This window comes from Crocodylus siamensis, chromosome 10 (assembly GCF_052110815.1).
Source record: "Crocodylus siamensis isolate JL-2025a chromosome 10, ASM5211081v1, whole genome shotgun sequence".
Lineage (NCBI taxonomy): Eukaryota > Metazoa > Chordata > Crocodylia > Crocodylidae > Crocodylus > Crocodylus siamensis.
In genome coordinates this window covers 28,984,180-29,008,255 of record NC_143404.1, presented here as the reverse complement: position 1 = coordinate 29,008,255, position 24,076 = coordinate 28,984,180, and the positions used below count along the sequence as shown (strand labels likewise).

The 24,076-nt window shown below is 43.6% G+C and overlaps 1 protein-coding gene across 1 annotated transcript in view; it reads left to right on the top strand.

Annotated features, from left to right (window-relative positions):
- SLIT3 (slit guidance ligand 3) overlaps positions 1–24,076 on the top strand; it is a 946,021-nt gene that overhangs the window by 35,014 nt on the left and 886,931 nt on the right. Inside the window, exon 3 of the mRNA XM_090064655.1 lies at positions 86–157. Within this exon, the coding sequence (XP_089920781.1) occupies positions 86–157 (72 nt within the window). The remainder of the gene's footprint in view (positions 1–85; positions 158–24,076) is intronic.

The following is a 24,076-nucleotide window of genomic DNA, read 5'->3' as shown; positions in this document are numbered from 1 at the left end:
CATGAAAAGAAATGAGAGAACTTTCTATCTAGATAATATTTTATTCTATTATTATGATTAACAATCAGTATTTCTGTTATCACAGGCATTTGGAAGAAAATCAAATCAGTGTGATAGAACGTGGAGCTTTTCAGGATCTAAAGCAACTTGAACGGCTGTAAGTGTACTTCTTTTCTTCTTAAAAAATCTGAAGTCTTCTAACTTCTTTAATATTTTTAAAGCTTATTTTTAATATTGTAAAACTATCATTTGAACAGGCCTTCAGAGAAAATATGGCTGTAGACTTGCCATAACTAGTTGGAGGCTGTATTAAACGTAATTGTCATTGTTTCTTGTAACTTGAAATAAATTAATAATTGTTTTCATTTTCCTAGCACACTTGAAATTTCACAATTGTTTATTCTAGATCATAAGATGCCAGTCTAAATTTCAGCTTATTGTCTGATGTTATCAGGGTGACACTACTTTTTAGTATACTAGTCCTTATTGGTTGTCTTTGGCAGACCTTGTTACCTTTGATGTAATGGATGCTGCAGTTGTATAAATGTTCCCCATGTTCACATGACAGCTCTGTCTAGGTCTTAATTTTTTAATGTTAGATCTATTATATGCAGGGCCACTGATACTACATAACAGGTCTGCTCTTGCATCTGAAAATAATAAATTTACTTCCAAATTCCATTGTTGTTGACTGTTATATGATTGTGAGTATTTGTGTGTATTAAGGCATAGTATGGGAAAATAGCCATCTAAATCAGGGGTGAGCAATTATTTGGTCTGGAGGGCCATTTATGGAATTTTGGTGAGCTGCTGCCGGGGGAGAGGGGTGGGGTGCTGATCTGGCCCAGCACTGGGGTACTGACCTGGCACGGGGTAGAGGGTCACAATTGATTCTATTCTGTGATCCTGGCCACCCATGGCCCCATCCCATCTGCCCAGCCAAATGTGTCCTGCCCACAGGGATCCCAGGCTGGTCTCCATGGAGACCTAGTGGTGGCTGTGTGGTAGTGTTCCTGCCTACGTGGGAGATCTGGGTTCAAATCCCAACTGAGATGACTTGGAGTGAGTGAAATAACAAGAAGCAAATCTTCTCTGGAATTCACCATCCAGTGCAAGGTGGCAAAGGCAAGGCAGCAGCCCTAGATTTCAGGAGGGTGGACTTCAATGAGCTAAGGAGAATAGTCGGGGAAGCACTGAGGTCCCAGAGGGGAGGGGAGCCAGGTGTCCAAGGAGAGCGGTCACTTAAGGAGATGATCCTCCAAGCCCAAAGAGAGGTAATTCCAACATGGATCAAAGGGAGCAGGAGTGCAGACAAGCCCCCATGGCTCACCAGAAGCATCTGGGAATGTCTCCTAGCAAAAAGGCAGGTGTACACCCAATGGAAGGGAGGGGCCATCACCTGGGAGGACTATACTGTGGTTGCTCGGGGATGCAGGGGGGCAGCCAGGAAGGCGGAGATGGAACTGGGACTAGCTTCCAGGATCAAGGACAACAAGAAGTCCTTTTTTAAATACATAGGGGGCAAAAAGAAGATTCTGGGTAATGTCCCTACAGGACACGCTAGGAAACTTGGTCATCATACCAGACGACAAAGCCAACATATTTAATGATTTCTTTGCCTCCATTTTCCTAAGCAGGGACTGGAACAGTCACCCCCCCCCCCCGGGATCCCCTTACACCCCAGGGGAGGCACACCTAGGCCAAGGGTTAGTGAGGAACTAGTTAGGGAACTTCTGAAAGGACTGGATGTATTCAAATCAGCTGGTCTGGACAATCTCCACCCTAGAGTACTGAGGGAATTGGCTGAGGTCATTGCAGGACCCCTGGCATGGCTTTTTGAGCACTCGTGGTGCTCTGGTGTGGTGCCAGAGGACTGGAAGAGGGCCAATGTGGTTCCCATCTTCAAAAAGGGGAGGAAGGAGGACCCGGGAAACTATAGGCCAGTTAGTCTTCCCTCAATCCTGGGCAAGCTTTTGAGAGAATTATTCTGGCGCATATCCACGAGGGGCCAGCAGGGGAGATTATGCTTAGGGGCAACCAACATGGGTTCATTAGAGGCAGGTCCTGTCAGACCAACCTGGTGGCATTCTACAACCAGATCACCAAATCCTTAGATGCAGGGGTAGTAGCAGTGGACATAGTCTTCCTGGACTTCCGGAAGGCCTTCAACACTGTCTCTCACCCTGTTCTCACTAAGAAACTGGGGGGCTGTGGTGTCAACACCTACACAGTCAAATGGGTCACCAACTGGCTGGAGGGCCGCACCCAGAGAGTGGTGATGGATGGGTCATTTTTGACTTGTAGGGATGTGGGTAGCGGGGTCCCCCGGGGCTTGGTCCTTAGGCCCACACTGTTCAACATCTTCGTCAGTGACTTGGAGGAGGGGGTAAAAAGCACCCTGCTCAAATTTGCTGATGACACTAAGATGTGGGGGGATGTGGGCACACTAGAAGGGAGGCATAGGCTGCAATTGGACCTAGACAGGGTACAGGGGTGGGTGGATGAGAATAGGATGGGATTCAACACTGACAAGTGCAAGGTGATGCACCTGGGGAGGAAGAACCAGCACCATACTTACAGGCTGGGGAACTCCCTTCTCATCAGTATAGAGGCAGAAAAGGATCTTGCGAGTCATCATTGACATGGGCTGGTAGTATGGGGATGCAGTCAGGAAGGCCAGCCACACCTTGTCATGCATTCACAGATGCATCTCGAGCAGGTCCAAGGAGGTGATACTGCCCCTCTGTGCAGCACTGGTCAGGCCGCAGCTGGAGTACTGCGTCCAGTTCTGGCAGGGGGTCGAACTTGATGATCTGCTCAGGTCCCTTCCAACCCTAGAAACTATGAAACCCTGCCCACCTGCTCTGACTGTGGTGTGTGCAAGGTGGATGGGGTGGGTGCCTGGGTAGTGGGGCTGGATTCACTGGTAGTAGTGACACTGACAGGAGAATCCAGAAGGAGCTGCTAAAACTGGGGCTGCTGAGAAGCTGAATCCAGCTACCGCATTGCCTCAGCCCTGCTGTGCATCTGGTAGTGGTGGGACTGGCTCTGCATCCCACAGCTCAGCCTCCTTGTGCCTGGGCCAAGCAAGGTGAAGAGACCCACAGCAGGCTGGATAAAATCCCTTGGTGGGTCGCATTTTGCCCACCTGTGATCTAAATGGGGTGCAGGAGTGGGGGGTGGAGAGGGTGGAGGGCTGTCTGTAAGGTAGGGGTGGTCTGTGTGTGTGTGTGTGATATTTTTTATTAGATCAACATAGTAGTTAGAAACTCCATGCTTGTCACCAGTGCCTTGTTCATGTTGGGGGAGCCCCAAAGCTATGCCTCGCAGGGGCTCTCCAAAAATCGTGGGCTGGCCCTGTCATTAAGAGGAGACTGGACAAGCACGTGGCTGGGGTCATCTGACCCCAGCACGCTTTCCTGCCCAGGGCAGAGCGTCAGACTCGATGAGCTACTAATGTCCCTTCTGACTTAAAAATCTATGAAATCTATGAAAATCCTTAAGATACTCATTTTTTAAAGGAATTTCAAGAGTTTGTTACAGAGAGTTATGTAGTACTTAACCATGCATTGGACTACTTTTTTTTGTTTTAGGCCATCATAGAATGCCTCCATAATTCGAATATTCAACTTGAATTCAAAGACTAATTTTCTAGTTAAAAATATTAACTGCAAAATAACTCATCATTGACTCTCCTAATGACAGAATAGTACATTATCTTGGATTACCTCCTTTGGAATGGAAATATGAAGTTATACTCCCTCAGTAAAAGATACCTTGTAATAGTACTCTGCATTCACTAGTTAAGATTTGTTAGGAGAAGAATAATGAAATGGTGAGTTTGTACATTGTGTTTAGGCAGTTCTTTGGGCAGAGCTGATAGATAAATTTCTTGATGTTGCATTCTTCAGAAAAGAAAACCTAAGCAGTAATTCTTGACATTTTTTAAATCATTACAGATGCTTGAAGGGAAAACCTTTGTTTTCCTCCTATCTTTGTTCATCTTCCTATCTTCAGGTAGATAAAGAATCCCTTTAAAATGAGAAACAAAAAGAATATTTGGAAAAAGGCAAATGGCATGGCCTAGATAGTTGCTCAGGGACTTTCCTAGTGTTTTATACTTACCTTTTCAAGGAAACATGTCTGGATAATAAATATAAATTCAGCATCCTGTGAAATCAGAAATAAGGAAATTTGATACTCTTAACTGCTAGAGTATGTGATGTCTGAATTCTTCTCCATCTCTTCCCCCCCAAAAAAACTTTTAACTTGGCCAGTTACATGTACTGTATATCTGCTTTTCTTTTAGGATTACCTGTCATTAAAATATTTTCTAAATGAGTGCACTATGGATAGAAGGCTTGGAAACTCACAACTTTTTGGTATTTCAGTTTAAATCATTTTTAGGTGATGACTATAAATTATTTTTTTTCAACTAGTCAATGGACTTTGGAGAAGGAACTGCGGAAAGTCTGGCATAACTTAGAAGGGCTAAATTGCAACATGTTAGGCAATATTTAAAAGCATTTTATTAACTATTGTCAAGCACTGCAAAAATGTTAATACAAAAAAGTATGATGGCTGAATTAAAACTGGCCTTTTCCATTTTATTTATTTAAAATAAGAACTAAAATATCATTTATACTACTAGTGGCTTACACAGTTGGCTTCTGATCTCTTAAAGTGGATGTAAAAGTAATCATTACCATTTTTTTTTTTAACAAAGCAGCTGGAGTGGATCAGACTTCTTTTAAAAACCAAAAAAAAAAAAAAAAAATTCCTGGCAAAATTTATACAAAATAACAGTGAAAATACAGCTTTTTTTTTTTTTTTTAATGTAGATTATTTAAAAGGCATTGACTGTAATCTTGAATGAATATTAACTTCTCTTGATGTTGCATTTATCTATATCTCAAACCAAACCCATCATTTGTTAGCTAAAAATAGAGAGAATTTTTTGTGAAATGTAGTACTTGTATTGTCCATCTTCCCCACTTATAAATAGATAAGCACCATTTATAGGTACCAGCAGCTAACTGTTGACAGTTTTTTTTTCAGTTACTTTTCTTAGAATCATAGAAAATTGGGACAGGAAGGGACCTCGGAAGGTCTAGTCCAACCTCTGCTCAAAGCAGGGCCATCCCCTTCTATATCATCCCAGCTAAGGTTTGTTTAGCTGGGTCTTAGAAACTTCCAAGGATGGAGAGTCCACAACCAGGGACCCAGAGTCTTTTGACATTTATTATTTTTACTGGACTGTTATAATACCTAGTATAATGTTTGTTATTGTTCTTATATTGTTTTTTCTTCATTGTACAAATTGTTAGTTGATTAATACATTTTAAATGGTTGTTTAACTACTGGTCTGTTATCATCTATTGCCAATACTTTGTTCAAATCAAACCAGGCTGGCGGGGGGGTGGAACTAAAGTTGAAGTGACTGCACTCCCATGTGTGAGAAGTCTTTGGTAGAGGCTAGCTGGATAACCACATGATTTTTGTAGCAACCTATTCCCACACATAACAGTTAGGAGGTGCTGGATGATTGAAAAAGAGCAAATATAGTGCCTGTCTTTAAGAAAGGGAAGAAGGAGGATCTGGGGAACTACAGATGGGTCAGCCTCACTTCACTCCCTGGAAAAATCATGGAGCAGGTCCTCAAGGAATCCATTTCTAACCACTTGGAGGAGAAGAAGGTGATTAGGAATAGTCAGCATGGATTCACCAAGGGCAAATTATGCCTGACTAAACTGATTACTAGGGCTGTGCAAAATTTCACCGGCTGGGTGATCTGTTCCAGTGCTTTACTATCCCCCTCATGGGAGAGATTTTCCTATTATCTAACTTAAACTTCCTTTACTGCACCTTCACACAGTTGCTTCTTGTTCTGTCATCTGTCACCACTGAGAACAGTCTGGCTTCATTGTCTTCGGAACCACCATTCAGGTAGTTGAAGGCTGCTATTAAATCTCCCCTCAGTCTTCTCTTCTGCAGACTAAATAAGCCCAGTTCTGTCAGCCTCTTTTCAGAAGTCATGTGCCCCAGCCCCCTGACCATTTTTGTTTTCCACTGCTGGACTCTCTAGTTTCTCCACATCCTTTCTGTAGTGGGAGGGCTAAAACTGGATGCAGAACTCCTGATGTGGCCTCACCCATGACAAAAAGAGGGGAAGAAACCCTTCCCTTGATCTGCTGACAATACTCCTTCTGATGCAACCCAGCATGCCATTAGCTTTCTTCACAACAAGGGCACACTGTTGGCTTATACTCAGCTTACTGTGCACTGTAACCCCCAGGTCTTTCTCTGAAGAGCTGCTGCTTAGCCAGTGAATCCCCAGCCTGTACTGGTGCATGGCACTGTCCTGTCCTAAATGTAGGACATTGTACTTGTCCTTGTTGAACCTCATGACACTTCTTTTGATTCAGTCCTCCAATTTGTCTAGGTCTGTCTGAATTGTAGTCCTACCCTCCAGCATATCTGGAGGGTATCCTCTCAGAATCCTAGCCCTACCTCATCTTTGTGTCATCTGCAAACTTGCTGAGGGTGGACTCCATCCCATATTTCAGATTGATGATGAAGATATTGCACAAAACCGGCCCCCGGACCTACTTCTGGTGCACGCCACTTGATACCGGCTGTCAACTAGACACAGAATCATTGATTACTGCCCTCTGAACCTGATGATCCAGCCAGATTTCTATCCACTTTACAGTCCATTCATCCAACCTGTATTTCCTTAGCTTGCTTGCAATAATGTTGTGGAGATGGTATCAAAAGCCTTGCTAAAGTCAAGGTAAATCATGTCCATTGCTCTCCCTGAATCTCATCATAGAAGGTAATCAGTAGGGCTGTGTGAAATGGCACTGTTCCATTTCAACTTCAGTTTTGAGGTTTGGATGGAAGAGTGTTTTGTTTCAAATTTCATTTAGAATTGAAACAGCTGTTCTGTTTTGCTTAATCGAAACAGTGAAGCTGTTTCAATGTTTTGCCCGACCATCAGGCTTGGGAAAGGAACTCAGCCCAGCTGGGCTGAGGCCCCAGCCCCAGCTCAACCATCACGCTTGGGCTCTGTTTCTTTCCCCAGCCTGTTCTCAGTGCTTGGGAGGGGAACTGAACCCAGGCTCAGTTCCTTTCCCCTGCTCTGTGATCCGCTTCCTGCAGCCTGGCGGGAGATGGGGAGAGCCAGAGCTGCGCTCCTGAGTATTGCTGGGAGCACAGCCCTAGTTCTCCGCTGTTCCCCGCCACCTTGCTGCTGGCTGCTTCGAAACTCAAAATGTTTCAAAACTATTGAAACATTTCAACTAGCCTCGTTTTGTTTTGAGAATGTTTCAAAGCCCTTTGTTTCCATTCAATTTTGCTGTGTTGAGCTTGAAATGAGTCGAAAAAGTGTTGAATTGAAACAGCTGGTGAATTTTGTCAGGCATGATTTGCCCTTGGTGATTCCATGCTGAGTATTCCTAATCACCTTCTCCTCCAAGTGCTTAGAAATGGATTCCTTGAGGACCTGCTCCATGATTTTTCCAGGGAGTGGGGTGAGGCTGACTCATCTGTAGTTCCCCAGATCCTCTTTCTTCCCTTTCTTAAAGACAGGCACTATATTTGCTCTTTTTCAATCATCCAGCACCTCCTCACTGTTATGTGCAGGAATAGGTTGCTACAAAAATCATGTGGTTATCCAGCTAGCCTCTACCAAAGACTTATCTCACACACGGGATTGCAGTCACTTCAACTCTAGTTCCATTCCCCCCCCAAGCCTGGTTTGATTTGAACAAAGTATTGGCAATAGATGATAACAGACCAGTAGTTAAACAACCATTTAAAATGTATTAATCAACTAACAATTTGTACAATGAAGAAAAAACAATGTAATTAATGGATAAGAACAATAACAAGCATTATTATAAGTATAACAGTCCAGTAAAAATGATAAATATCAAAAAACTCCTCTCCTTCTGCTACTTGCAACATATACAGGCTCCACTTAACAGTGTGCTCATTCGGGAATCTGGGTTCTCCTCCTCTTGCCAATTACTTCAGTCAAGTAAACCACAATCGAATACTGGATACCAGTTGCACCCCAATCAAACACTGGACTCGTTTATATGGTTCAATCACACCACGCTGTCAATCATTACATGAACCAGTCTCATTTGCTAGTGTGCTGTCAATCATTCACTTAGCCAGTTAGGTCCAGGCAACTGTCCAACAGTGTCCATCTCCTCGTGAAGCTGCTGCTGTCCTTTTGTGCCAAAACTATAACTCTTTTTTGCCGTCCTGGGCATGTTCAGCTACTTTAAGTGGGTCATGATGTCATGACAGGTGACAAGTTCATAAGGCCAGAATGGTCTGTTTCTGTTCTGTAGTGAGTATGCTCAAACTCAGTGTAAACAACGTAAGTTATTGCCTTAAGCAATGAAGTTAACAGGCTGGGGACAATGTAAACTAGTCTAACACAACTGCCACAAGTTTTTAAAGTTAATGGGCAGCGACTGCAGTCACATCAGCCAACTCTCTCAGCACCCTTGGATGCATCACATCTGGCCCCAGGCACTTGTACACATCCAGCTTTTCTAAACAGTCCCTAACCTGTTCTTTCATCACTGTTGCCTGCTCACCTCCCCCGGCAAACTGTGCTGCCAGGTGCAGTAGTCTGGGAGCTGACCTTGCCTGTGAAGACTGAAGTAATTTTAGTAATTGAATGAATTCTAGTTTTTGTTACATGAGTGGAACACATCAAGGCATTTGTTTAACAGGTGTCAAACTTTTGTCCAAAACTGCATAGTAGCTGAGAGAGTGTGAAGTTGATTGGTAAAGAAAGCACTGAATACAGGTCACAAAGTGGGGAGCTGCACGGCAAACTTGAAAATCAAATGTTATTGCAGATGGAAACTAGTTATTTCTTAATATGATATATTTTGGTTCATCTTTCCAAGTAGACTGGGTTTTAAACATACCAATTAAAGAGAGGATTAACTTTTATATCCTTACAGCTATTTTTCATTAAAAGCCCAATCTTCAGAATTGGTGAGGTCTTGCAACTTCAGTCTCATCAGAAATATAATTTGAACAAGCACAAAATGGGCCCTCAGCAAATCTGAAAAACAAAGCCGTTTCTTGTGCTTTTTCATGAACAATAAGTAGTGTTATACTGCTTTCTCTGAATTCCTAGATACCAAAACAAGAAGACTATGTACATGAATGTAACTTATGTACATAGCCTGCCTGTCTTAAATTTCTTTTGGGCTTCAGTTGTGGCCCAGATCCTGCAATCCCTGGCTCCCTGTGGGTGAACCCTGCATTTGTGTAGAGTCCTGAAGTTGAGGCTCCATGAGCATGTAGGTATACTGATGCTGGGACTGGGGTCCTTTAAACAATATCAGTATGTCTGCTGTCAGGTTTGACAGGTACTGATGTTATAGCATTATGAAATATGTACTATGGCTTCACTGTGCTGTTTTCCAAAATGTGCAACTAACTTACATCAGCTGAGAGACTTGTTGTGGCAATCCCCATGTGTCCCTACTCACTCAGCAAATGTTTAAATAGCAATTTTTACATTTTACAAAAACATGACTTGCCCGTCAAGCTTCTATTTAATTGTGTCACAGTGAGTTTTGCTCATTTATGCAGGTAACACTTTATAACCTCTTGAGTAAATTATTCAAATCCTTGTTGGTATGTAAAGAGTCTCAAAAGATGATGTCTCTTTCTTAGGTCTGTTCCTTACATGCATGTCCTATCATCTGATTCTTCATGATTGTGGATGTGCCTTTGGGTGCCTTGAGTCTCGCTGGTGGGCAGGATGAAGAGTACCTGCCACACCACCTTGCTGCTACCTGCATCTTCCAGAATATCTGCAAGATGGGTGGGAGTCTTTTGTGAGGCATAGGAGGAGGAGGCGCAGCATTCCAGTGTTCCCAGGACCAGACAGGGATTATCTGCTCATGGGACATCAGCAGAGCTTTCATGCCCCCACTTTCATTACAGAAGGGAGCTCTCAGTGCATCCTCTGTTCCCAACCAACCTGTGCTTACAGGAGCAGTCTTTTTCTTTTCTCAGTGTTTGCATGGTACAAGTCAGTTGGCATTACAGGGATGACATTTACCACTATTGCTAGGGGCCCCTGCCCTGCATGCCTTGCTCATATTGCAGGAGATGGTCCCTCAGGAGGTGACTGAGTCCTGGAAGGGGTCTCTTCCTTTGGCGTAGCTGAATAAGCACTATATTTGGCTCTGTTATGATGACCTGATGCCCAAGGTTGCCGTCTTGATTGGGGTGGTTATTGATGCAGCAGTCATGTCTTTTTGAGGGAGAAGGGAAGTTGTTTTGCAGGGTTGGGGCAGGGGGGCACTGTTTGGGAACCAGACTGGGCTGTGAATTGGTACTGGGTAGGAGGGATAGTTTGGGGCAGTGATTGCTGGCACTATGAGACTCGGTTACCATGCTCCTATGGAATTTCCCCTGTGATTTGCCAGCAGGACTGCCCAGATGCCACCTGCAAGCCTGCCCAGATGCTTGACCTGGGTGTCACCCTGGCTCCTGGATCAGGTTAGCTAGTATTATTGTTCCCTTGTAGGATTCCTGCCTTCTCATCATTGCCTGACTCGGAGAGGGTTAATGGGTGGACTGAGTGGGGGAGCTTGGCAGAGGGCAACTTTTTTCTGGTTCTTCCTGTGTTGGAGCTCAGGAGTGTGGGTATGCCTCATTTCCTGTCAGTGCTTAGGATGGATTTGGAAGAGTGTTCAGTTGCTTTTGTTAGCTGAGGATAGCCCTGGGCTATATTGAGGATGGTGTGACAGACTGATTTATGCCCCTCATGCTGAGTGATGGGCTAAGAAATGTCCAAGGCAGTGGGCTGCATGCCTCAGGTGCGCTCATGAGGAAAGGAGGGAAGGTTGGAGGGTGATTTGTCTCTGAACAAAGAATTCAACAATTAGCACCCTGGACCCCGTTCTTTGAGCAGACCAAGATGGGGAGTGTACCACCTCCACCATCCACCCCTTGCTGTCTATCCATTGGGATCCCACTTTTGGAGTTTTTCATCACAATGATGAAAAACTCAGTAGGCACCTTCTGGAGGCAGGGCTGTAGAGAAGGCTTGGGGCTGGTGAGGTACCATTGTTTCACTACCTTCTCACCCTGCTGACTATGGATGTGACCCACCTTCCATCATTGCCCTCTCCCCTGGGGACTTTTTATTTCCCTTGGTGCCTGGGTTTCTGTCACAGCTTCACAGTGCAGGACACAGCTGTACCTGCCCAGGTGATGGGCTATAGTGGCTCAGTCCCAGAATGAAAGCTGGAATTGGGAGGAGGGTAGGCACAGGAGCTGTACGACTCCCTACATTGGGACCAGGACTGGTAGGTAGTCTGGGCATTTGTGATAGGGCCACCAAGGAAACATTGAAGGAGTGGGAGCAAAATACCTGCAGTACTGACCCAAGAAATGGCATCCCTGGGTACCTGAGTTATCCCACAATCAGCAGGGTTAGGGACCAGGGTGGGGTAGGGGGAATGTTTCTGTTGCAGAGACCCACTGTAAAATTGCTCCTGGGCCTCCTGCTTGCACCAGAGGGAGCTGAGTTTCCCCATCTCCATGACTACTTAGTTCTGTGTCCAGGCTGGGTACTGTAGGAGGATGGGAAAGGGTCTTCTATGGTGTATGGCAGGGGGTTTCTATGCGTAGATGATGTTCTAGATGTACATGGTTGTGGGTTCCTCTCACTCTATCTGGGTGTGGCCCCTTTTCTGGAGTGACCACAGCTGCACGTACCAGGCTGCTTCCTCACCCTTCCCCCTCCCTCCCTACAGCCTCAGACTTTCCAGGGACTTCTACCTTACATCTCTGAGATACCAGGAGTGCCATGCCCCCCATTGGACTCAAACTTTCCGGGGGCTTCTACCTGGCAACCATGAGGTGGCTAGCCATACCTTACCTATTCCCAGAGTTTCTATCCCCTTCTGGGACAGCCATCAGTCTTTGTCACACCATCCTCCTTATAGCCCAGGGCTGTCCTCAGCTAATGAAAGCAATTGAATGCTCCTCCAAACCCATCCTACTGATTTGGGCCCCTCTTAGCCTCAGCCATCTCTTGGTATTTCATCTCCAAGCCCCTTGGGCTTGTCTTAGGTCTTCTGTCACCCCCTGGTGTTTCTGACCCTGGGCAAAGCTGCTCGTGGTTCTGTCCAGTCCTCCCAGCATCCTTGACCCAGGGCAAGGGTGCTTTTCAGGGACATATTTCTGCTAGTAAACAACCTCTCACCAACAGCCTAGGTTGACGTGACCCAGGTAAGTACCTGCTGGCAATGAACAAACCCCAGAGGCAACAGGGTCCCTGTTGGAGGAAGGGCCCTGGGGCTGCTGGGGTGCCCCCTAGGGCCACCCTAATCCTGCCTGCACTCCCAGTCCTCTATATAAAGCACCCTTGTTTGTTACCTGCCACACCTTGATGTTACTTTGTTATTGAGTGGGAAGCTGTCTCTGAGTCTGGAGTGTTCTTACTGTCCTCTACCAATCTAACTGACACCTTGACGTCCTTGGCTTTCTAATTCTACACTACTCCATTCCCTGCAGGTGTCTCCCTCTGTCCTGGCATACCTACTGGTGCCCAGCTGGCAGTCTGAGCCAGTGGTCACTACCTGTGGGTCAAAAGGCTCTTATTTAAGCCTTAGGGCTTTTAGTTGTTGCCTCCTTCCATTCCTACAGCCACAGCCATGCCTCACAGGGGTTAATCTGGTCACAGGTTGGTTCTTTTGAACAGACCTCAGACCACATGGTTTTAGCCCCTCTTTTCTCGGGCTGTAGTCTTACAGCCATGGCCTACTGATTTGGGCCTATCCCCCCTAGCCTCAGTCTTCTCTTTGGTATTTACTAGATTTAGTATACCGTGGACATGTCCAAAGTTTTGGTCATGTCCCATTTTTAGCCCAACCTAGGTGCTCTCACATGCCTATGTGTTTGGCTTGAACTAAGTCCATTTATGTCAGTCTAAAAGTAATGCCTATATGTACCCACAGTGTGTATGTTAGTGTAACATAAACATGGCTATAGAACTACTGAATTGCTTCATAAGAAAAAAAATGGCTTTTTGCTTGGGCACTGCAGTATTTATTATTGTTACATGTAAGACAATGACCTAGAAAAGCTAGCAGGCATTAGGCAAGTAAAATAAGGCACACGATGCAGAATTAGAGGTATAGTAACATTATTAGATATGTTGTTGTTGTTAGAAATGTATGAATAGGTATGACTGGCCCAAAATACAGATTAAAATCCCTCCCACAGCCAGATGTTGTACATCTCGGTGGAAAAAAAATCATGATACAAGATGGTCAGTAACTTTGACTTTTAAACGGCCATCTGTCACATAGCTCTGTTATCTTCAAAAGGGTAGACTTTGGCTGATTGTTTCTTCTTTCTCAAATCAGTTTCTTTAGCTAGAGTAAAGAAGCTCAACATCTGCAAACACTAAACATGTATTCTTTGGGGGGGTTGTTGTTGGGTTTTTGTTTTGTTTTGTTTTTTTAATAAAAACTATATGGTATGGCCCAACTGCATCTCTCCAAACTTAGGAAGAATAATTAGCTCTTGGGGTAAAGAACTTGGAAGCTATGTTTTAATCCTAAAACTTATGTGACGGTGTTTTTGTTTGTTTGGGTTTTTTGTTTGTTTTTTATTTGTACTGAGATAGAGGCCAAATTGAATTTGACATCGAGCTGGAGAGATACTACTGTGTGTTCTGTTTCTATAAGCTGAATTCCAAACTAAGGTATAAAGTTTGGCATAATGTGCTGTGTAACCATTATTAGTAACCTAGGAGGCTAGTGGAGAAGAAATAATAAATTTTCAAGAGGGTTCAGAATCTGGATTTCATATATTAGGATTGAACAGCTTTAAATAACTCATGCAATACAAAAAGCATCTTCCATAATTAATTTGCTCAGTGGAAAGATTCTTTAGTGCTTCAGAGTAGTGGACAAAATAATAACTATATTGGACACTTTTTCACTATTGTAAACAAAAGCTTATGGCAGCTCTGTGGAAGCCAAGACAGTTATGTGGTGTTTATCCAAGGTTTGTGGAGTATGCAGTTTAAATATTCTTGGAGCTCTATGCACTATATTTATTCTTTCATTTTACCAAGCCATATGAACAAATGGCCAGTGTAAGGCTGGGAAAGAAGCTTATCTGGTTTATGCCTCAGTTTCTCCATGTCTCTTCCAGAAATCTTAAATAATCTGGATAATTTTTAGTTCTACAAGTAAATGAACATAAAAATCTGTGATCATGAGGTGTAGTAGGACATATACATGCATTTGAATGGATTTTAGACTGCGGCCTTCATGCACTTAAGAACCCCCCTCCCATATCAGTGGCTTCAGTTGCAATAAATCCCTGGTATCCTTTTAATAAAATCACACATCTCAGTATAAGTTCAGTTGAAGTTGATAATACATCTTTGTTAAGTCTCTGATGTTTTTAGGGAGGAAGTTTTCTTGTAATGGTTCAGCGTTCTGTGCTGCTATACTGGTTCAAACAACCAAAAGAAATGTTTTCAAGCTATGACTTTGCTTCTCTGTCAGTATTGCAGACTGGTTGTCCTGGAAAATTTCACTCTATGTTATGTTGCTTATGTTCCAGTAATTTAGCAAAGTATTAGTCATTTCTGTAAATGACATACCAGATATGGTCAGGAAAATCAGTGTTACACAGGAATCTTTCCCTAACTTAGCTGTTCCCACAATTCGAGTACCAACTAGATAAAAAGTTCCCCCCTCCATAATTTTTATTCATCCAAAATGTTCTTGTTGGAAAGGCATGCTTTCATCTCTTAGGCATAACTTCCATATAGAGTCAAACTTTTCAGAACAATTGTGGAATTGGTGGGTGGTGGGGGAAGCAACACCAAAAACCTGAAGTACAGCCCCATTCATACAACATTCAGTTTGCATAGTGAAAAATGCCACATGTTGACTCTCATCCATTTGAGAAATGCCAACTGCACAGGGATTTATGGATGTTAATAGAGTGAGTATTGTCCAAGAAAAATCACACTTCAGTGTAGAAATAATGGTTGGTGGGCAATGTTATGTATAAAGTGCACTGAATGCTCTTGTAAGAAGCCTTTAAATGAAATACTCAACTGCTTAAGCATTAGTCTCAGTTTGCCACATGTAATGTAATCTGATGTTTAGTTTAACTTTTACTTTTTCACCCATTATTGAAATAAGCTACTTTTAATTTTGGGTATTTTTGCTGTTTCATTTGACATCATAGAACTTCATAGAGTGAGCATGTTGATGCAAATCAATTAAAAGACTTAAGTAGAATTCCATAAATAAAATGTGTGTGTCAAATTTAGTAATCCACAAGCTAAAAAACACCAAGGCAGCAGAACCCAGATTGTGTAGTAGATAAATGCACAAGCAGGATAATGTTTGTTGAAGAGCCTAGAACAGAGATGGGTATTACAATGTGCCCTGTTTTTTAAACCAAGCAGAAAACCAAACTTTTCCTAAGGGGCCTCAGGGGAACCTCTTCACACCATAAAAACACTGTTGGGAACCTTGATTACACACTGATTTTATTCAGTTCCTGGAGCTCTCAATCCCTGAATTGTCCATATATTTAACACCTGAAACTAGTTTTAAGTACTCTTTAGGCTGCTTAAACTTACACCACTCTCTAGTCAAGGTTTATCTCTAATCTATGCTGTCCAGCTCATGTTACACTAACATGTAGACTCTCTATGCTACACCATTAGTGTAAACACCCCACCCCATCACTCTGCTGGCCTGGATCAGGCCCAGTGCCCCCCAACCCCTCTACCTTCCCCAGCACCCCAGATCTCTGCTCACTACCTCCCCCTCCCAGGTGCCCTGCTTACTTGTAGCTGCCTGCACTCTGTTCTGGGGAAGCAGGCAGGGTTAACCTGCTAGCCCAGCAGCTGTTGCTCTCTGGGCTGGGCTCAGCCTGGAAAAGAGCAGCAGACTGAGGGCAGCCTGGAGTGGGCAGGCAGGTTAACTTTTCCTTGCCTGCTCTCCGAGGACAGATAGTGTGGGCAGCCAGAAGTAAGTGGCAGGGGGGCAGGGAAGGAACCCAAGGGAAACCAGGGGAACCCTAAGGGGCAGAGGAGGAAGCCCAGAATGGGAGTGGGAGGGACTTGAGCAGCTCACAGTAACATGTGACAAGGCCCTTACAGATTTGGTGATAAGCCTTGAATGCCTGAGATGATAATAACTGTCACTGTGTGGCACACTCTCAAGCACTGCATCAAACTCCATGACAGCTGAGATTCTTTAGGGAGAGATTTCAAATTGTGCTGGAAAGCAGTGGATCAGATGCAAGTAGAAATTATGGAGTTCTGATGTGATGGGTGGTGGTGAAGCAACCCTTAAATTGAAAGCAACTTTCTGCACCAACTTTTGTTCCTGAATTAAAATCTTATTGTGCATTACCATGCACAATATTTTGTGCTGTCTTCTGTCTTTACATGTTACAAGGCTCCATTTTAAAAAAAAATGCCTTTGGGTGCAGTTCTGTTTCGAGTATTGAAATAGAGAAATCCCTTTAAAGAAATGAGTAAATATTATTGAAAAGAAGTAGTATTGCCAACCTTAACAGGAGCAAGACTGATTATCTGTGCTAGAATTCACTTTAAATAGTGCCCTAAAAGGCAGAAGATAAATATAAAGAAGAATTTGCTGGTAGTTTGGCATTACATATCTCTAATACAAGAATATTTATTTCCAAGCTATGTCCTGTACTTGCACTGAATTTGGTGTTAAGTCATGGATTAAAGGTAGCATATGTGATGATGAACAAATACCTCTTATTTAAATATAGTTATATTTTCATCTGGGGACATGCAACTTGGATTAGCATATGTATAGATGTTACGTAAGTAACAGTATTGAAATGAGGATCTATTGCTTTAATACACAGACAAAACTTTATTTGAGAAGTTTTAGGTTGGCACTTAATAGCCAACTGAGGGAGGGAGAGAGAGGTTTTTGGTCAATCACAGCATCAGGGAAATGAATGAAAATGTCTGTCTTCTTAAATTTGGTACCCTAAACCACCTATGTATCACTAACACTTACTTTGCAGGCAAAAAGCGTCATGGAGACACCCAAGATTTGGCCACTGGCATCAATTAGACCTCACGATCTTGAGGTGGCAAAGTAAAAATCACTGATGAGAACAAGCAGATATCGTGCTGGGTCAAACATTACTTAGACTTTTACTCCCATGAAACAGACATTTCAGAAAAGGCTCTGGATTGACTTTCAACTCTTAAGTGTACTGGCACAGCCAGAGAAAAAACTTAGAGCCAAAGAACTTAGCAAGGCCATAGACTCTCTAGCAAGTAGAAAAGTAGCAGGGGGAGGATGGCTTCCCAGCTGAAGTTCTTAAGTGCTGCCACATCTTCATTTATTTCTAGTGTGCTGCTGGAAGCAAGGTTTAATACCGTAGGTCAAGTACCCCGGGACATCTGTGATACTAACATCATCACTCTTTACAAGAACAAGGGAGACAAGGGTGACTGCAACAACTGTAGGGGAATCTCTTTCCTCAGTGTCACAGGGAAGGCTTTTGCTAGTCGTATTGAAATGCAACAACTTGCTGATTGTGTCTACCTGGAATCACAGCATGGATTCAGAGCAGGGAGATGAACAGTGGACATAATATTCTCTTTATGCCAACTGCAAGAAAAATGCAGAGAACAAAATAAGCCGCTGTATATAGCATTTGTTCACCTGACAAAAGCCTTCAACACAGTTAGCAGAGCAGGTTTGTTTAAGGTCCTGGTAAAGATTGAATGCCCCCCAACATTACTCTGCATGATGAACTCCATCCATGACAGTGTGCAGGCCACAGTTCAGTTTGAAGGATCAACCTCTGACAGGTTTGAGATGAAGAGTGGAGTGAATCATGGTTGTGTTCTGGCACCCACACTCTGAGATCTTCTTTTCTATTCTGCTGCACTACACTTTTGATAGCTTGAGGAAGGCATATACCTTCACACAAGATCAGGTGGCAAACTTTATAATCTATCACATGCAAAGGCCAAGACACAAGTGAAGCACATACTTACTAAGGAGCTTCTTTTTGCTGATGATGCCGCACTCACTGGCCATGAAAAAGGGCAGCTACAAATACTCATGAATGACCTCTCCCACGTTTGCAGGATGTTTGCCCTGACCATGAGCATCAAGAAGACTGTGGTCTTAGGGCAGGATGTTTGCCAGTCAGGATCTATCAGGTTTGACAACACACCTCTCAAGGCAGTGAACAAGTTCTGCTACTTTGGTTCTGCAGTAACTGACAGCCTGTCACTGGATGAAGAATGAAATGTGCACATTGGAAAAGCAGCTACCACTTTCAGTAAGCTTTCCAAATGAGTCTGGAACCATACAAAACTTACAACCTAAACTAAGCTGCTTGTGTACAGATGCTATGGTCATATGCATATCAAGAAAAGGAGCTGAACAGCTTCCACCTACATTGTTTACAGTGTGTCATTGACATCAAATGGCAAGACAGAATAGTTAACACAGAGATCATTGCCATAGCCAACCTGCCAACCATCACCATGCTACTCGAACAGCGGTGCCTATTTTGGCCTGGTCATCTTTGCAGGATAGAAGATGAGCGCATCCTGAAACACTTCCTGTATGGGCAAACTGAAGGTGGGGAGAGAAGAGTAGGGTCCTCAAAATTGCACTTCAGATATGTCTGCAAGCAGGATATGAAGGCTTTAGGAATTGATCCAAATCTTTTGGGAGGTTTTTAACAGCAGACCAGACAAAATGGCACTTGCTTCTCAATCATGGAGTCCAACATCATGGCAAGAAATGGTCACTTGAATTACAACAGAAATGTGACCAAAGGAAACAGCCTGTCAATACTGTAGCCCCTAAGGCCATGTACACCTGTGACCACTGTGGCAGGATCTGCAAGTCTAACATTAGTCTTTACAGCCACAAGAGAAAATATACTACCAGTCAGTAGAACATCTTAATATCCACCATCACTCACTGGTGAACGGATGCCATATAGGTTTATGGTTGATTCCATTTACCGTTAAAATTCTTCACCTTAGTTCTAGATTCAGCTTCCAGCAATCTAATCTTTTTATATCTTTGTTTGCCTGGCTGAGGATTGTTCTTTGATCAAAATCCTGGTTTCCGTATGGGTGCTTGATGACACAGAGAGAGTCATCCCTTAATCTCCTCTTTATTCAGCTGAACAAACTGAGCTTTTAAGTGTCATTACAAGGCATATTTTCCAGTCCTTTAATAATTTTAATGCCTTTTCTCTGAGCCTTCTTGAATTTTTAGGATGTCCACAATTGTCAAAGGATTCTGATAAACTTAGTATGGTATGTATTCCAGCAGTGGTACCAGTGCCATTATATAACCTTCACGCTTCTTCTATTCAGTAGGGCTGTGTGAAATTTCACTGGCTAGTTCATTTTGACACTGTTTCAACTTGTACCAAGCTAGAAACAGCCAGTGAAATCAAAATGAAATGAAGGGCTTCGAAACAGTCTCAAAACAAAACGAGGCTTGTTGAAACATTTCAAAAGTTTCAAAATTTTGAGTTTTAAAGCAGCCAGGTGTTGGGAGACAGGGGAGAACCAGGGCTGCACTCTCAGCAGGTCCATGTGGCTCAACTGGATGGGGAACACAGCCTTGGCTCTCCCTGTCTCCCACAGCTGGGCTGCAGGAAGCTGATCACAGTGCAGGTGAAGGGAACTGAGCCCAATAGCTCGGTTCCCCTCCTCACCCCTACCATTGTGTTGGGGAGGGGAACTCAGCTCAGCTGGGCTGAGTTGCCTTGCCCAGCAGGATTGTAGCGCTGGGGAGGGGAACTGAGTGATCAGGTTCAGTTTCCTTCCCCAGCTTCCCATCCCAGGCAGCAGCACCTGACTTCCCTCCTTTATCTGGCAGGCAGATTGGGCCCACAACCCCAGGAGGACTGGCACAGCCCCCACAGCCCTCCCCAGGTTGTGGCCCCTGATCTGCCTGCTGGATGAGAGACACTGTTTTGAGCTTCCCCATTATATCCTATGGGTGAAAAATTGAAACAGCATTGCTGTTTTGACTAAATGAAACGGAACAGCAGTTTCGAAGCAAAACAGAATTCAAAATGAAATTCTGTTCAGTCGAAACCTTTGAAATGCAAGTCGAGATGGAATGGTGCCATTTTACACAGCCTTACATTCAGTATCCCTCTTTTAGTACATTGAAGGATTGCACATTTGGCTAATCTCTTGCACAGAGAGGTCATGTTCCATTGTTTATCTGTCATGATGCTTAAGTCTATTTGGAGTAACTGTTTTCCAGAATGGAGCCACTCCCTGCACTTTTGAGATGTGTGATACTTTTGTGGAGTCAATATTTTTCTTCTAGGTTCTATTTAGTTGATAATTTGTGTATTTGAAGACTTCAGAATATACATGCCATTTAATTCAGGCCTATTTCTGGTATAATATAAAATTCAGGCCTATTTCTGGTATAATATAAAATGCATCCTTGGAGCCTGTCATGGGGTGGAGTCTTCAGGGCCATGTAACCGTGCCAGCTTCGCCCTGCTGCTGCCTTCTGGTCTTTCCTGCCACGGAAAATAATAATAAGGCTAAAATAATAAGGTAGGAGGTTGTCCACAAGCTTGTGTGGTCATGGTCCTGCTGAACCCGACTAGATTCTGCTGCCTTTGGATCCCTTGCTGGGACTTACTCAAAGTCCATGCCTCTTGAGACATCCTGAGTCTTATGGACTAGATATGTGGCTCTAAAACCGCCTCTTTATCATGCCCCATGCCTTGCAGATGGCTTTTAGACATTGTCTGTAGTGATCAGGCCTCAGTTTAGTTCAGCTTCTTGTTGTACCTGGACCCTTAGCCTCAGTAACTGCGCCCTCTGGCACTGACGTCTCCTCACCTGCTGTCACTATGCCCTTTGATGTTGGGGCTGTGCACGGCAGTGTGCCCCAATGAGGCCTTCTCCTCCCCAGTACCCTCAGTCCAGCCCACCAGATTAAACAACAAAAAAAATATGAGCTGCTGGTCTATAACCTAACAATAATAATGCTGCTGACACCGGAGGCCACACTCTGCACCTTTAAGAGGGCCAGTTTCTCCCTCAGCAATGTGTGCCTCCTATCCCCAGGAACTTCAGGACCAGCAGCCAGACAGGCAGCCAAGCATCTCCTTGGAGCTTTTATGCATGAATGCCTTCCTGTCTGGCTCTTGCCAGAGAACTAACTGCCTTGAGCCCTGGGGCTTATATGTGCCCAGGGCCCTGCCTTCTTCTGGGCAGTTGACTGGGTGCAGGTACAGGCTAAGTCCCTGAAGCAGCCATGGAAACCTGCACCTGTGGGGGTTTCTTCCTGGCTCGTAGGGCCCTCTTTCTAGGCAGTTTCTGCCCTTAAACAAGCAGACACACTTTAGTGCCCTGTGACGGAGCTTAACCTGGAACTTATGTATTAGAAGTCCAGCATAATGCATCTATTGAATGTTGAGTAGCTGAGAGTGAACAAAAGCTTTTAGGGGAAAAATTGTTAACCTAAACAACTTCTCCTTGGGCAGCGTCCTTTGGACACTGATTAAAATAGGCATACCTCAAATTGGATACCACTTGTCATTTATTCTGTGCAAAGATGTCAGTTTATTGGTTAGCCTTTTTAGCTGGTCTTGGTAAAGGAAATCATGCATGCTGTGTTATATATCATGGACTATTGGAGGCCACTAATGCCCCTTACTATGTCTGTCTACAGCTAATTAAATAGTTAAGTACTGATTGGCCCTACAAATCTTCAGTCTCTTTCTTTTATTGCTGATGTGAGAGTGGGGTTTTTTCCTCATTTTCTAAACATTCAAAAAGTTGGCGCCTCTTCTGCAGAGGAAACCATTAGCAGCTCTGTCAACAGGTTTGCACAGGAGGATTCCAAATACAACAAGAGTGGAAAAGAGGCAAAGGGCAGCTAGGAAGAAAGCAGGACACGTGTTTCAGTAAACTAACTCAGTTTGTATTAGTCCATCTGTCCAGGGCTGCAAAACAAAATAGTTTATTTTAGCAAATTTCATAATGAACAATCCTAGCCTCATCAAAAACATTTTTATAGCAGGTCAGTGACCCATAAGAACTCAAGGAAAAACAATTTTTTGATCAGGCTTAAATACACAAGAGGTTTTTAGCTACAGAATCCCTAAGCCTTCAAAAGCAGGGGTTATAAGAGTAAATGAAGATTCAGCATAGTTATAAAAAATTCCAAATGATTTCTTAACATTTATCACTAATCAAGGATATTAAACATGGTTCTGCTGTGGTTTCTTTGTTTAATCTTTATTGTACTTTAAGGGGATTAATAAAATGCTTTCATAAACAAAATAATGTGGGCTTCAACATCATTGCTCTGTTAATTATGGAACATTTAATAGCTTGTCTTAGTAATGCGTAAACACTACCATATTAATGGACTGGATGCATATTCAGAAGTATGTTGTTTTAGCTTAGTTTAAATAACTTCACCCACAGAAATTCTGCCTCCTTTTCTTAAGATGATTGACATGAGTGAGCTTACCTTGATATCCATCACAGAACTAGCGTGTGTTTGATCAGATGAATTGCATCCTTTCATGAGTATCTGCTCTCCCTAATCTATCCTAAACAATTACTCCTCCTTTAATGATGCAGTGTGTATGGTTAAATGTATGATGTTTACTGTGGAGCTGCCTAACTAGCTCTGCAATAAAAACTCAGTGTCTACATGTGCAGCCCTATTAGGCCACAGTAAATTAGTTAACTCTGCCGTAAATTGGTACTTGTAAACACAGGCTTCTGACAGATGTGGAAAAAAATGCACTTTACAGGAAGAAGCAGGAAGTTGTTAGTTCAGTTCAGCTCCATAGCTTTTGTATAGATCAGGCACTTCAGTGGGACTTTTTATACTTATCTGATTTGCTGATTCAATCAGCTATTGGATAAAAGTGCCAAAAAAGCTCCACTGAGGCACCCTATCTATACAGATGTTGGGCAACCTAGGCCCACCTAATGTGATGCCTTTTCTGGGCATGCATTGGGTTTGGTGAGTGGGCATGCCAAGTTTAAAATAAAACACCATTTTGTGGGGGGGTGGAGAGGAGTAGGTTGTCATTTGTAGATAGACACAAGTACTAACCTGTGGCGGTGTGTAAATACTGATGGGGCTGGCTGGGGCAGGAAGGTGCTTCAGTATGGGGGCTGCCTGCCAGCTAGCCGTGCACTGGAGCTCCCTTTGTGCTCTGGCCAGCCCCTTTGCAGCATGTTGGCCAGGCTGGGGGCAAGGTGGGGAGCAGACCTGGGCTGGCAGGCTAACCCTGGGTTCCCCAGCAGCTGAGGCTACTCCAACCTTGCTCAATGTACTGTGGTCCTGGGTGCATGTGTAAATGCAGTATCTGGGAGCAATAAATTCCAGCACAATAAGTGCCAGAGTTTATTGCTCTGTGCTAATAGAACATGTAGATGCACCCAGTGTCTTTTAATTCTTTCTTAAACCAGCTATTGATGTTAAGCTCTTCAAGTCTTAGCTTCTTAAATCACATTTTTAAACTTTTGAATCCTGTGTTTCCTCCCTTAGTCATGTCCAGTTTGTCCATATATTTATGGAACGGGAGCACCTGAAACTTAAATGTTGCAAAAGGATGAAAAGATTTCATTTCCTAAATTGTATGAGTTTTACAACTCACTTTTAACCTCTTAGGGCACATCCACTCATGCAGGCATATGTGTTTGCAGCAGCTCAAATAGAAGTGGCACAAATTTGAGCTGGAGATGTTTTTCCTCAGCGCATATGCCTGGACATGCACTTCTTTGTGGGTCAAATTGTGCCACGTGGGGCAAAATAACCCTGCCCAGCTCCTCCTGGATCTGCAGCCAGGGGGAGCTGGAGCCTGGAGCCAGCACCTGTGCACTTGCCATGTTTCTACTTGCCCTGGCATGTTAAGGGTGTGTGCCACATGTGTTGGGGCAGCAAACACATACAGAGACGCTCTGGCCAGAAATCGGAGCGTCTCTCAAGAGGATTGGCTT